Here is a 14,674-nt window from a genome sequence, read left to right as displayed (position 1 = left end):
TGACAGTGCAATGCCCCACACTTTTGAGAAGGAGGCTAGTCGGATTTCCAGTGGGAAGCCACTCACAGTTCTAGCTGTGGCAAGAAGCATAAACACAAGAGATTTATGCATTAGTATTGGGTCTGGAGGTGTGATAAACCTAATTCCCTTTGCAGACACAATATTAAGCAGAGTTGACGGTGGATTATCCATATAACCTCCTTGATTTACCTATGGTAGATCAGTTCCCAGACTAACCACACAACTATGTATTTTCTTGCCAGTCCACAGTGTGAAGACTTCTTACAGAGTGGCAAGAGGCACACAACTCTCAAAATAAAAACAAAGAAACCTTTATTTCTTGTAAACATAGAAAGCCAAACAGAAAATATCTCTTTTGCTTTGAAGATAATACAAACTGATGTTCTGTATCCAGAATATTATCATATGATCAATTATTAAAAGGGAGACATTTTGGTATCTTGTCAGAAGAGCTGTCATTGATAATACTGAGTGAGCTGAATGCACCTGACTTCCACCATTCATATGTGCTTAGCACCAGAAAGTAAAAACCAACATTCAAAATAAATTTATTTCTACAAAAATGATTGTTTAATTGCATTGATAAGCCTAAAGACTACAGTTGCACGGACCAGTATATTTTAATATACAATTTTCCAGTGAGTTGGCTGTTCACAGGTACTCTCTTCATCGCCACAAAATCTGTTGTAAGTTGTTTTGGGATCAAAACCCAGAATCTCTCTTTCCTCATGAATGCGGAAGGAAAATGTTGAGACTGAGGTACCTATAAAATACCTGTGAAGGAGTACAGAAAAAAGTAAGAGAAGCTTCTGCTGCACATTCATGATATGGAAATCAGATTGTTAGGCTGCATTCTGACACCAGCTATTGATGTGTCCAGAGGGGGCCGTGAGAAGAGTACAAGCTTCATGCAAAGAAACCTCCACTTGGCACCAATTGTCAAACTCTCCTCTCTGAAACAGCCATGTTCACTAATTCACAAAGTTAGGGAGAAGTTGGTTGCTTAAACAGTTGCACTGTAAACCATTTAAGATGCTATGCCTGCTGAGTCAAACACAGACATACGCAGAAATTAGCAGTTAAACCCTGAGCACCTGCAGGTCAAAGAATCTCAGGCAGCAATGCTGAGAATGTTACACAAATATCGCTACCTGGAAAAGACAGTCCTGGCCTAGATGGGCCGGTGGCTCCACTCAGCAGAAGGCACTTCTGATAAAGCAAATTTTAAAGATGGGTGCCAATCTGAATTTTTTCCTATGAATTATTTTTGCATATCACGGTAAGAGTGAAGTTGGCCTAACTTGATATAAAACATAACTCTCAATCAGTGGCACGCGGTCAGTGGATCGGGGGACAACTAGGCTCGTCTCCTAAATGTTCCGCCAGTGCCTCCTTCCCAAAGCCTAAGAAGCTTCTGCCCAGCTTAGGGAGGCACAATGCTCGCTTCCTGAAAATCGCCCTCACAAGCTGGCCATAAGCCTCTTCCTTAGGGTAAGCACATTCGTATGCATGAAGACTGCTCTAATAGAAAAGTAAAACAAAAATAACACACAAACCATAGTCACCTGGCATGTGCACATATCCACTGATCAATAATTGCTATTCCTCCATCTTTGTAGAGTTCCAGCTCCTCCCAATTAGGTTCAAATCTCACCATCTCTGGAAGAAGTCTCTTCAACTCTTCAGTCTCTAAAAAGGGACACTACGTCAGTGGCCTTCAGCTGGTCCCCACTCTAAAGGGGGTCACACTAGAAGCAAAACTACCATTTTCTTCCTGCTTATTTAAGTGTTGATGTTTTTAATAAAGAGAAATGGACACACAAGGTAAAAAAAGGGAGTCTAAGGGTGTCCGGAGCTGAAGATCTACTGCGGTAGATCACTGTCCTGTAAAAACATTTAATTCAGGGGCAAGCCATCAGCTCACAAAGCCCTTTCTAGTGGCCTACAAAAGCCTCCCACATATTGTCCAAGGTAAAGGTAAAGGTAAAGGTAAAGAGACCCCTGACCATTAGATCCAGTCGTGGCCGACTCTGGGGTTGCGGTGCTCATCTCGCTTTATTGGCCGAGGGAGCCGGCATACAGCTTCCGGGTCATGTGGCCAGCATGACTAAGCTGCTTCTGGCGAACCAGAGCAGCGCAGGGAAATGCCGTTTATCTTCCCACTGGAGCAGTACCTATTTATCTACTTGCACTTTGACGTGCTTTCAAACTACTAGGTTGGCAGGAGCAGGAACTGAGCAACGGGAGCTCACCCCGTCACGGGGATTCGAACCGCTGACCTTCTGATCGGCAAGCCCAAGAGGCTCAGTGGTTTAGACCACAGCACCACCCGCGTCCCTATTGTCCAAGGTACTGGAGAACAAATAAATATGCACAGCAGCTGCAGCGCCTGCATAGATTCAGTTTACAACAAAAGATTAAAGTATTGGGTTTTGCTTTGTTTTTTTAAAAGCTACATACCCTTCGCAACGGCGTCAGTGGCTACAAAGACTCTCTGAAGTTTATGCAACTTCAAGAGGCTTCGGATGGTCTCCACCGCTCCCTGGATGCTAGGCACGTCATTTCTGTGACCCCAGATGAAGTCTTTGCGCCTGAGGTGGGCTCCAAGATAGGGCCCCCCTATGGCCGTACCCAGCTTTACCTAGCACAGAAGAACCAGTACATGCTGAAACTGAAATAAAATGGCATTGATTCAGTGGGAAAACATCGTGCAGATAAACACACGTTCCCTAGCATTGTTAAAGGAAGAAGTCTAAGATGCTAATTGGTCAATGCTTAGCAGAACTTTGCAAAGCTCCAAGTCCAGCCTAGTAAAGGTAAAGGTACCCCTGCCCGTACGGGCCAGTCTTGACAGACTCTGGGGTTGTGTGCCCATCTCACTTAAGAGGCCAGGGGCCAGCGCTGTCCGGAGACACTTCCGGGTCACGTGGCCAGCGTGACAAAGCTGCATCTGGCGAGCCAGAGCCGCACACGGAAACGCCGTTTACCTTCCCGCTGGTAAGCGGTCCCTATTTATCTACTTGCACCCGGAGGTGCTTTCGAACTGCTAGGTTGGCAGGCGCTGGGACCGAGCAGCGGGAGCGCACCCCGCCGCAGGGATTCAAACCGCCGACCTTTCGATCGGCAAGCCCTAGGCGCTGAGGCTTTAACCCACAGCGCCACCTGCGTCCAGCCTACCAACCATCTATTTTCAGAGTCATAGGCTTTTTGGTGACACTTTCTTAAATAAAAAGGTGATACCATCAGCTCTTTTGATTCTGATTACTGTATTTTTAACACCTGCAAGCCACTTGGGGGCTTTTGTCTGGAAAGCAGCAGAAAATGCTGCACCGGGTGACTGGTTGTCTTGCTCCTCTTGAGAAATTCCCAGCAGCTGACCCACTGCCTTCTCCTCCTTCCTTTGGATTTTTAACTGTTTACCAGACTGGAAAGTTGATTTTTTTTATTTTTTTATTTTAAATCTGAACAGGGAGTGGGCTCTTTCCACATGAAGGGAAGAAGCAGCTCCTTACAAGTAAGGCAGAGTAAGTGGCTCAGTCGAGGCCCCATTCACTGATGAGAACCAGAATTCCCAGAAAAGCCAATGTTCCCTTTCTATAGCACATCTCATCACACTTGAAAACACATGGGCTCCATTCCTTTATATGAGCCTCATACAGTCACTCCCAACAGAAATGCAGTTAAAACAGAAAATACTGTAGCTAAGTTTAAATATTCAGGCAAACCTATTTTACCTTCATCTTTGTCCAGTCCTCAGAATACTGTGTCCTGTCCTTCTCATCAGTAGAATTTAAGAACTTGGTCCTAAACATGTCCCCCACCACACGAAGATGCTTAGCAAAAACCATACTTCGACGAGTCTGTCACAAAAAATAAGTAAAATAAAATGATAAAGGATTAAAGTTCTTCCAAGATCTAAAACAAAAATTCTTTAAAGGCACAGTCTCAATGTTATTTAGCGCCACACAGATTAAACCAGATGTATTCAACAACACCAAGTTAACTACTGGAGAAGCAAAATTCAATGGATGGATTTTATACGCATATTACGGAAGCACCCTGTAATCCAGTTTTTATGTAATACAGTTTGAAATTTAATTACTGAAAGGATGGGATAGTCACTCTACCAAAACCCTAAAATATTAATCCTGCAGTATTTGAAATACTTCATTCTAGGTGAAGATTTAGAAGCTGTGCTAAATTTGCTCTCTTAGCTTCAGAATGCCTTGCCAAAATCAATTTAAATAAATTAGGATTAGTTGTTCTGGATATGCATATGACCTCAAAACAAGAACTGGCAAGACTACTTCATATGACAGGATATAAAAAACAAAATACCTAAGGATCTCCCTGACGGAAAAAATCCAGGTAAACTGTACAAGTATAAAGAACTAAGACAATGCATTAGCAGCACCAAGTGTGAGAACACTTTATGGATTAGCTTGGATTATTAAAGGATGGTTATGGTCAGGTAAGGATAATCTATGATTTGATACAGACTACTGTGGCCTATTTATTTCATTGGAAGCCATACTGCAATTGGATAACAGGAAGGTAATATACTGCAAGTTAACTTTAAAAATGTGTAATGTGATTATAGGAGAAAACAGCATAGGTCTTCCTTCAACGGAATTTTGGTGCATTACCATACCTTTAATTCAAATAATATTCTGGGATCATTTATAAAATAATTGCAGTAAATGTTTACATTTAAGGATTTGGAAGTAAGTGGAAGTGCCTAGAAAATGCCAGGTTGCATATATCCTCTTTTCTTAATGGTACCTATGCCATACAAAATGCCTTGAGACGATGTTTGCCAAGGGGCAAAAAATAAGTGGATCATATGGGAAAGACAGCTAGAAAATACTTACATTCCAATAATCTTTGCCACCATAGTGGTCATGAAGAAGGTTTTCAGCTCGGTCTAGCATCACTGACCTAATAAAAATGATAAAATCAAGTGTACAATCCCTTGCAAAATAGCTTACATCAATTTGTAGTTTAAGGAATCAGAGAAGTCCATGGATGCACAAAAATGAACACTGCAATTTCTTTTTCGGGGGGTGGGGTGGGTGAAAATTGAGAAACCTTTCTTAACCCAGAAAATCCTAAATCCTGACAGCTCAACAATTGGCATTCTGTGGAGGAAATGTTGATCACGTACTTTGGGGACACCTTGTTTCTGGCTTGTAATTAAAGACAGGTGGGCACCATCGATGTGGAACAGATAATTTTCCAGTGCTTTGTTTTTCTATCTATCTATCTATCTATCTATCTATCTATCTATCTATCTATCTATTTATTTATTTTCTGTTTCATAAGTTAATTGGTAAGAATGCATGGATGTTAATTGTAAATACAGTATTAGACGAGCTCAGCAGTTAACATTTCATTTCTTTACCAAATGAAAGTAAAATAAAAGGCTACATTAATTTCTCACTCTAGGATATTATTAGAGGGACGCGGGTGGCGCTGTGGGTAAAACCTCAGCGCCTAGGACTTGCCGATCGAAAGGTCGGCGGTTCGAATCCCCGCGGCGGGGTGCGCTCCCGTCCCAGCGCCTGCCAACCTAGCAGTTTGAAAGCACCCCCGGGTGCAAGTAGATAAATAGGGACCGCTTACTAGCGGGAAGGTAAATGGCGTTCCGTGTGCTGTGCTAGCTCGCCAGATGCAGCTTGTCACGCTGGCCACGTGACCCGGAAGTGTCTGCGGACAGCGCTGGTTCCTGGCCTCTAGAGTGAGATGAGCGCACAACCCTAGAGTCTGGCAAGACTGGCCCGAACGGGCAGGGGTACCTTTACCTTTACCTAGGATATTATATTTTTTCAAAAGCAAATTAACCTATCCAAATTAGCCAAAGTTTGCATATGGTGATTTGGATTTTCCTCAGTGGAAATTTTCACAGTTCAAGATTTCTTGGGGAGGGGAATCATTTACAAACTGAGGGCTTTTATGGATTCCTCCTTCTCTGCCTTAGTGGTGCTGCAATAGGTTTCAATGTGAGATTACAAAAAACACAAACCTTCATACTTGTTAAGAGTGAAAGGGGGGGGGGTTTAAAGCTTGCCTTTCTCTACGCAAAGCAAATATGGAAACATATGAGATAGAAAATAATAGATTGTGTCTGACCGAGCAGAGATGTTCAAAAGGAGAGGAGCTATGACAGAGGCAGAGCCCTGGACAGATAAACAAGCCACATTCATGCCGCGTGTTTCTTCGTAGCCCCAGAACCATCCCCTATAAAACAAGATGGAAATCATGAATAGATTGGCATATACAATATGATAGAAATTAGAACAATCTTGCTGATTTGAACACAGTCAAAGAAATCTTTTTATTATTTTTATCCTCTTGCAAGTCTGAGCTCATTCTGAGTTTTAGCCTGCCTGTCACCCTGCAATTGTTAGCTACTCGTGTATACTCCTCCTTTGTGATTTTCCCTTTCTTCCACTTCTTATACACACCATTCTTAAATCCCAGCTCATCCGTAAGCTCCTTATGCAGCTGCGCCAATTTCTTTAGATGTCTCACACTTTTCTTTCTTGTTGAAACTGTCTGCATTTGGGCCTTCAATATTTCTCATTTTAGAAACTCCTATTCATCTTGGACTCCCTTCTCTTTGGGTATTTCTGACCATGGAATTTCACTCATTAGTTCCTTAAACTTTTTGAAATTGGCCTTCTTGAGAGTGCATGTCTGAATGTACTCAGCTTTCCCTTGCATCTGTATCATGAAACCCAGGACACAACCACTTCCTCACAAGTTTCTGAGTACTTCCACTTCGTATTAAAAGCTCCAATTTGTCTTGATTCCCATACTCTTTGCATTTGTGTAGACAACTGAAACCATGAGTTACTCCAACTGTGGTTTTGTTACTAGCTAACTGATCCTTAAACAATCCCCACCAAAGTGTAAGAAAAAATCAGCTGATGTGGCCAGAGTATTGATATAGGTAGCAATATGTCACAATTTATGTAACAATATAGGGACTCAGGTGGCGCTGTGGGTTAAACCACAGAGCCTAGGACTTGCCGATCGGAAGATTGGCAGTTCGAATCCCCATGTCGGGGTGAGCTCCCGCTGCTCGGTCCCTGCTCCTGCCAACCTAGCAGTTCAAAAGCATACCAGCGTGAGTAGATAAATAGGTACCGCTCCGGCGGGAAGGTAAACGGCATTTCCGTGTGCTGCTCTGGTTCGCCAGAAGCGGCTTAGTCATGCTGGTCACATGACCTGGAAGCTGTACACCGGCCCCCTTGGCCAATAAAGCGAGATGAGCACCACAACCCCAGAGTTGGCCACAACTGGGCCTAATGGTCAGGGGTCCCTTTACCTATGTAACAATAGCAGCATTGGCTATGTTTTTGGACTATTTAAATTTCTGTGCTGTTAACCATTCTGTGTTTTATTGTAAACAGAATGGAAGATACCCATCTTTAAAAATAAATAAATATTTTTCATTTAGGAAGAGCATGCTGATGCAACAGTAATAAAATATTCATTGAACAAAAGAAAAACTGTTTTAATGTTAAAAATTCCAATGAAAGTTTTTTTCAGGGGGGACATTTAGGGACTTGGGGAGAGAATATCTCCATTCTAGGTGCCAGCTGTAATTATAATGCAACTACTATTATAGAAGATTACCTGTAGTATTTATGTTTGTCTGTTGAATACATTAGTTGGTCAATACATGGCCTTTCATCTATTTTCTCCTCCCAAGTCCCATCTTTCCATCCTTCAGCATAACTTTGCAAAACATACACCTGATCAATAAAGGGTCCACCTGACTCTGAATAATGAACAAAAATCAGCACATGAGTATAACATCTTTATGTATTTCATTTTATACAGCAAATATCAAGTGGCACAATTAGCATTATCTCTAGCTGCATACAGTTACTTCCAAAGTAATTATCTACAGAAACCAGAATGTCAGTTAACAGAAAGGGGGTTTGAGTTGGAGCCCTGTGAATCTGGTCACTGCATCTTCAGAAAAAGACAAATAATCCGGAGAAGATTCGGAAGAGAGCTACAGGTTATCTCAAATGTTTCTATAAAAAGCACCTTTTGATTTTATTAAGTTGGCATGAACCTCAACCCTGTGCCAGTTCAAGAAGTGCACTGACACAATCCCCAACAGGTGTCCATCCAGACTGTGTTTAAAAACCTCTAGCGAAAGAGACAACATGACTTCCAAGGCAGTCTGTTTCACTGCCCACAACTCATCCCATCACAAAATTATTTCTGATGTTTAGCTTAGCTTAAATCCCCTTCCTTGTAATTTAAACCATTGCTTCTAGTCCTACCTACAAATCTGCTCCATCATCTGTATGATGCAGCCCTTCCAATAAGACAGGAGACTGCAAGACAGAAGCAGGAAGGAAACTGCATGGATGCAACCGGAGGAGAAGCCACCATTATGCCAACTGCAAAAATGGGTGCCACATTAACAAAAATCTGTATCTTCTGTTTCTCCAAGCAACTATGGTCATGCCCAAATAAGACATTATTGTTTCATTTAATATTTGCTAAATGGCATACACATGCAATTGTGCAACAGCTAGCATGTACCTACTAATATATTTTAGCCTTCATAATAGTAGATATCCCTCTACCCCCTGAGAGATAGTGGTGGTGAGAAAGGCAACATATCCTCATTTGGAGTTCTGCTTTAGAAATGTTATCAATTTCAAACACCTCATTTAACTGAATGCAAGCAGAAAAGCCCACCACAAAACTACTTCAAGATTGCATAGAATACTGATTATTTAATAGTAATATTTTACCTGCAAGAAACTCTTCGTACTCAATAACTGGTATGTTTTTGCTGAGGCTGGGAACATCAAAGAATTCAAACCAAGGAATTCGGATCTGATGAATGTCAGGGCTCTGCCAATGATAGAGACGCCCCCAGGGAGGCAGAACCAATACCCAAGCTTCATGTTTCAACAAAGTTTTTATAAGAGAAGCAACTCTTATATAGACATCTCTGCGGAGGTTGAAACCTTCCGGTGGGTTTACATCATACAAAAGATACCTGGAGACAACAAAATAAAGTTACTTGAAAAAGCTAAAGAAAAGTCATGATTTGTAATCTCCAGTGATTTCCTAGTTCTGAATAAGGCAGATACAGAGTCAGCTGTGCTTTTGGAGGATACAGAGTTTGGGGTACAATCTTCTCCCCTGGTGAAAAACAGTGGGGACTAAATACAACAGTGGAGTCATAACCACCTCTGGAGCCCATCTGCTTGTGCTGGCCGGAATAGAAGGTGTGGGAGAGCAGGAAACAAGGAAATGCCCATTCAAATAAGTATTAGGCAACCTGGAGAGTTTTTAAAGTGTTTAGCTTTGTTTTACTAAATACTAGTAAAATAAACATGATAAATTAGATCACACTCTGAATTTAAACTGAATTTTCTGATGCAAATCCTTCTAATTCAGGTTACAGGTAGGTAGCCGTGTTGGTCTGCCATCGTCAAAACAAAATAAAAGAAAAAAAATTCCTTCCAGTAGCACCTTAAAGACCAACTAAGTTAGTTCTAGGTATGAGCTTTTGTTCCTTCTAATTCAGTCCCCCCCCCCCAAAACCTCCATCACTGCCAGTAGTTGGACTGGCTTAGGGTGCAGCAGCAACTTGGCTGACTCATGTCCAACCCCCACCCACTTTCTTCATAGGTTTATGCCGGCCAAGTTGGGTGGGTAGAACAGGGACCTCCATGGTGGCAGAGTCTCTTCACTAAGCCAGGATGAACAAGGCACCTGCCTCCTCCAAGAGTTTGGATTGCTCTGTTCACCATCTGGGAAGGGACTCTTAGAACAGAAGGAAGACAACCATTCTAAAGGGAAACTTTCCATCCAATCGCTCTCTGCATCTACCCAGACTACCCAAGTTGGTGTCTATTTACTGTATTTTTGTGCTCTATAAGACACACTTTTCCCCTCCTAAAAAATAAGGGGAAATGTGTGTGCATCTTATGGAGCAAATGCAGGCTGTGCAGCTATCCCAGAAGCTATCCCGGGACGCCGAGCTGACGGCGGGAGCCCAGCGGGGCGAGGCGGAGAGGCGCCTGCGAGGGATCCCGACTCTGGCTGGCGGGGCCCTCCGGCCCTGGCCAGGCCTTCCCGCCCGCTCGCCTTTCCTCACCGTCTCCCGGGCGCGGCGGCGGCGGCGGCGGGCAAGGAGGCTGCGCCGTGTCCCGCGCGGAAGGCCGGGGCCTGGTGGGGCGGCTGGGCGGCGGCCAGCGCGATCAGGAGGAGGAGCGGCGGCGGCGGGAGGCCGGGGAGTCGCGGGGCCGCCATGCGCGCCGGGCGGGGCGGAGAGGCGCGGGCCGGGCGGGGCGGAGGAGGAGGAGGCGGCGGCCCCGGAGCTCAGCCGCTCCCGCCTTCGCTCTCCCCCCGCGGGCGATGCCGGCCAACGCGGACCGCCGTCCGTCGCTCCCTGCCAGAGACCCGCCTGCCGGGGGGCGTCGCCAGGAGAAAGCGGCTCCCCGAGGCAGGCGGCGCCGTCCTGGCGGGGCGCTTGCTGGGGGTTCAAGGAGGGGGGAGACCCAGGCCGCCAAGGGGGCAGAGAGGCAGCCCACCGACCCATCTCCCCCCGCGTCTCCCGGTTCTCCTCCCGGCCAGCTCATCTCCTGCTGCGACTCCTGTCGGATGCGTCTCCTTGCTGGCTGCAACCATCTGTTAGATGTTTTCTCTCTCTTTTCTTAAAAAATAATATTTATTAAAGTTTCAAAAAAGTTACAAGAATTAAAAAAAAGGAAAAGAAGCAAAAAATACAAAATACAGAAAAGTAAAAACAATGAAAAACAAATCAACCTTTCCATGTCTTGTCTTTCATTTACTTGTTTCCCTGACCTCCTCGCACCTCCCTTTTTTGTATTCTAGTTCAATTAGTTATTTCAGCAAATCCTTTCCATTTTTGCTTTTATCTTAATAATTTATCTTAATATATTATAACTTTACATTTTCACCTATTAACAATCCATTTTCACATACTCCTTTGTAACATTACTGCTAAAACCACATAACTTCATTCCAACATCCTTCTAACATTCCTTAATTTTACAATGTTTCTGTAGATTCTGTAGATTCTTCCAATCTTCTTCCACCGACTCTTCTCCCTGGTCTCGGATTCTGCCAGTCATTTCCGCCAGTTCCATATAGTCCATGACCTTCATCTGCCATTCTTCCCGGGTGGGTAGATCTTGTGTCTTCCAGTACTTCGCGGTGAGTATTCTTGCTGCTGTTGTTGCATACATAAAGAAAGTTCTATCCTTCTTTGGCACCAATTGGCCGACCATGCCCAGGAGAAAGGCCTCTGGTTTCTTCAAAAGGGTATATTTAAATACCTTTTTCATTTCATTATATATCATCTCCCAGAAAGCCTTAATCTTTGGGCACGTCCACCAAAGGTGAAAGAATGTACCTTCAGTCTCATTACATTTCCAGCATTTATTATCAGGCAAATGTTATATTTTTGCGAGCTTGACTGGTGTCATGTACCACCTGTAGATCATTTTCATAACATTCTCTCTTAAGGCATTACATGCTGTAAACTTCATACCTGTGGTCCATAACTGTTCCCAGTCAGCCAGCATAATGTTGTGTCCCACATCTTGTGCCCGTTTTATCATAGCAGATTTCACCATTTCATTCTGAGTTTTCCAATTCAACAGCAAGTTATACATTCTTGACAGAATCTTAGTTTTGGGATCTAACAGTTCTGTTTCCAATTTTGATTTTTCCACCTGGAAGCCAATTTTCTTGTCCAAATTGTATGCCTCCATTATTTGATAATAATGAAGCCAATCTCGCACTTTGTCTTTTAGTTTTTCAAAGCTCTGCAATTTCAATTTATCTCCCTCTGTTAGATTTTTTTTCTCAAGGTACCCTAAGCATTAATGCAGACGGTACCAGTGCAAATGAACAGAAAACTGCTGATGCTCTCTTAGATGACCATGTGCAAGGCCCTGACCTAATGACTGTTGCACCCACCCAGCTTCCATCTGGTTTCTTGGGATCCCCAAAGGAAGTCAAAAGTTCAGCAGAAGAAAAGGATGAAGAAAACACTCCCCGGCAATTCTTTCAGGACCTTCCAAAATGTACATCTCCCAGTGATGTACTAGACCTTGCTTCAAAATTTCCAGATGCTCCAAAGTACGCCAGTAACTGTCTTGCCACTACGCGGATGCTCACAAAAAAGCTCTCGGAAGATCAGAAACATTATGAGAGACGGTTGATGTTTGAGCACCCTCAGTTTAGCCAGGTCTGTCAGTGTGTGATGCAGGAAGCCAAATACATGTGGCGTGATGACTTGGCATACAGCCTGCTAGCTGTGGTGAAACTGGGAGTCCCACAGAACACCTGGTTGGTTCAGACCTTGCTGAGGGTATGCCAGGTAAATCACAGAAACTCTGTAGTCTTGCACTGAACATAATAGTGAATTGAGCTCCAGACTTGTCATTGGGGCCATTCATCTGGCATGGGCAGGGAAACTCTAGCAAGCTAAACTAATGATTTTATAATGAATACTTTGGTTTTCAATGTGCTCCCACATACATTCTCATAATCGTGTAAAATAGGTCATAGAGCAGCCCTAATGCTCATTGGTTTTCCAACTCTCCTATCTGTTACCTCTGAGGCACACAGTCCTGTGAAATCTGTTCTCCACCTGCTCTTTAAGGATAGATAGGAGAAGGAGAGACCCACATAGCAGTTGGCATAGCAGCCCTGTGAAAAATACAAGGTGATGTGGCACTGCATGTTTGTGATTCTTTCCCCATAGCAGTAGAAACTTGACAGATACACAGACCATCAGAGGCCTGGCAAGCCCTCCTGGTGGACAGGGTGTTGCTGAAGGCTCCTGTTAACTTCTTCATGTACATTTTGCACACGGGAATTTCCACATTGTAAGAATCGCCATACTTACAGTTTGAAGAACACAACAGTAAATAAGGAGTAATCCCACCAAACAAGTACACTTTGTTAATTCGATATAATTGAGTCATGGTAAAGCTGGAGTTGAAAATGCATTTGTTTACTATTTGTTTAAATGGATACGGATCAAAGTTCAGTTAAACTTCTCAACCAATCCATTAGTCTCTGGATGGTACGGTGTGGAAGTTATATGTGTGATGCCACACGCTTCCCACAATCTTTTCATGAGCCGGGATGTAAATGAGGTGCCTAGGTCCGTGACCAACTCACTTGCAAACCCCAGGCGACTCATGTAATTAATCAACACATCTGCTACTGTCTCAGTTTCAATATTTTTTAATGGGATCGCTTCTGGATAGCGGGTTGCAAAATGGTCAGGATATATTTATTGCCCCGTTTCGTGGCTCTTGGCAATGGCCCTTCTAGGTCAAGCCCCAACCTTTGAAATGGGGTAGAGATCACAGGTAAAAGACACCGTTTGGCCTTTGTCTTGTCCTGCCCTGTACCTCGTCTTTGGCAAATATCACATGCCTGGCAATATAGCTTGATTTGTTTCCCCATGCCTGGCCAGTAGAAGTTCAGCGCAACCCTTCGTTTAGTGCGCGTTATTCCCATGTGTGCACCAAAAATGCTATTATGGGCTTGTTGCAAAATCTTTTCTCTATAGGTGTGAGGGATTACCAGCTGTTTACGGATTCCTCCTCCCCCTCTATACGGTGTGGCAAGGAGTTCCCTATACAACAGCCCGTTTTCTTCACAGACTCTCTCTGGGCATTCAGGGGTTAAAGGGGCGGCAGATTTAGCCGCCTCAAAACAACTGCTTAACCCAACACCCCCTTTTTGCTCCTGAGCGAAACTAGCTTTGTGGCTGTTTTTAAAAGGAACTATAACAGCTTCAGTTTCTGCTCTGCCCAAACCTTCCAAGAGAGGTTTCCCAGCCGTGCCTCCACTGGCAACTGTTTCCGTTTCCTCAGTAGTGGGTGATTCTTGGCCCCCCTTTGAGCGAGTAACTACAAATGCACTCTTGACATGCTCTAGGAGATCCCAGCCGATAAGAACTGCTGCTGGAACTTCCTCAGAAATGGCTACCCGCCACTTCCCAGACCAATCACGGAAGTTAATATCCACTTCAGCTACTTTTAGGATCACTGGTTCTTTGGCAATTCCTTTTAATTTTATTGTTTTCTCAGGTATTAATTTAGTGGTGGAAATTATGTCCGGATGGAAGATTGTAATCTGTGATCTGGTGTCTCTTAACCCAAGATACTTTTTATCATCAACCCAGATGTTTTCCCCAGCATTTCTCAAGAGGAAACTATCCTGTTTAATCAACTAACATTGTACCACATGTGCCTCAAAATTTTCCTCAGGCTCAGGCCTAGCTAAAACCTCAGTTTCCCTGGCAACCTGGGACACTTTTGTCACACTCCTGAACTTCTTTCTTAACTGTTCTGAGGTTGTTCCAAATCGGGTGTAAATTAATTGTTTAAACGTCAAAATTTCTAGACTGGTCTTCTGGCATTTGCACATATATTTCAGCTAAGGTTCCACTAATTCTAGCCCTTAATATTATCATTTTTTTCCTCATCTTTTACTTGGAAATCTTTGCATGCTCTTTCAAATGAGACGATAAAAGCCTCCGGATTATCCTTGTGTTTGAATTCAGGAAAACGCTTGAGGTCTGTCTTAACCTGGCTTTGATCATTTGTGCTATTATTAT

The 14,674-nt window shown here is 43.5% G+C and overlaps 1 protein-coding gene and 1 long non-coding RNA gene across 3 annotated transcripts; both read right to left on the bottom strand.

The window, feature by feature from the left end:
* Positions 1–310: 310 nt before the first annotated feature.
* On the bottom strand, positions 311–14,674 carry POFUT2 (protein O-fucosyltransferase 2). Of its 2 annotated transcripts, none has more exons than XM_079980766.1 (9): positions 14,550–14,674; positions 8,805–9,055; positions 7,663–7,807; positions 6,151–6,258; positions 4,893–4,959; positions 3,756–3,881; positions 2,482–2,662; positions 1,587–1,710; positions 311–795 (listed from the first exon to the last, which is right to left on the bottom strand). In XM_079980766.1, the coding sequence occupies exons 1-9, from the start codon at positions 14,657–14,659 to the stop codon at positions 642–644; spliced, it is 1,266 nt and encodes a 421-aa protein (XP_079836892.1). In that variant the 5' UTR covers positions 14,660–14,674; the 3' UTR covers positions 311–641. The 2 variants fall into 2 exon arrangements, with proteins under 2 accessions (XP_079836892.1, XP_079836891.1); XM_079980765.1 differs by lacking the exon at positions 14,550–14,674 and adding an exon at positions 10,163–10,332.
* LOC307220257 lies at positions 5,316–6,144 on the bottom strand. The gene is made up of 2 exons (XR_013840793.1): positions 5,829–6,144; positions 5,316–5,462 (listed from the first exon to the last, which is right to left on the bottom strand). It is a non-coding gene; the product is annotated as an uncharacterized lncRNA (long non-coding RNA).

This window comes from Podarcis cretensis (genome assembly GCF_951804945.1).
Source record: "Podarcis cretensis genome assembly, chromosome: 1".
Classification (NCBI taxonomy): domain Eukaryota; kingdom Metazoa; phylum Chordata; class Lepidosauria; order Squamata; family Lacertidae; genus Podarcis; species Podarcis cretensis.
Note: the sequence above shows the minus strand (reverse complement) of the source record. Positions and strands in the feature narration are given on the sequence as shown.

What these genes read in the sequence shown, in the direction of transcription:
- POFUT2 (XM_079980765.1), bottom strand. Translation starts at nt 10,317, where the DNA reads ATGGCGGCCCCGCGACTCCCCGGCCTCCCGCCGCCGCCGCTCCTCCTC. An exon ending in CTTTTGAACATCTCTGCTCG is followed by an intron (nt 4,960 to 6,150) that starts GTCAGACACAAT and finishes CATTTTTATTAG; the next exon opens with GTCAGTGATGCTAGACCGAG. An exon ending in CACTGACGCCGTTGCGAAGG is followed by an intron (nt 1,711 to 2,481) that starts GTATGTAGCTTT and finishes GTCCCTTTTTAG; the next exon opens with AGACTGAAGAGTTGAAGAGA.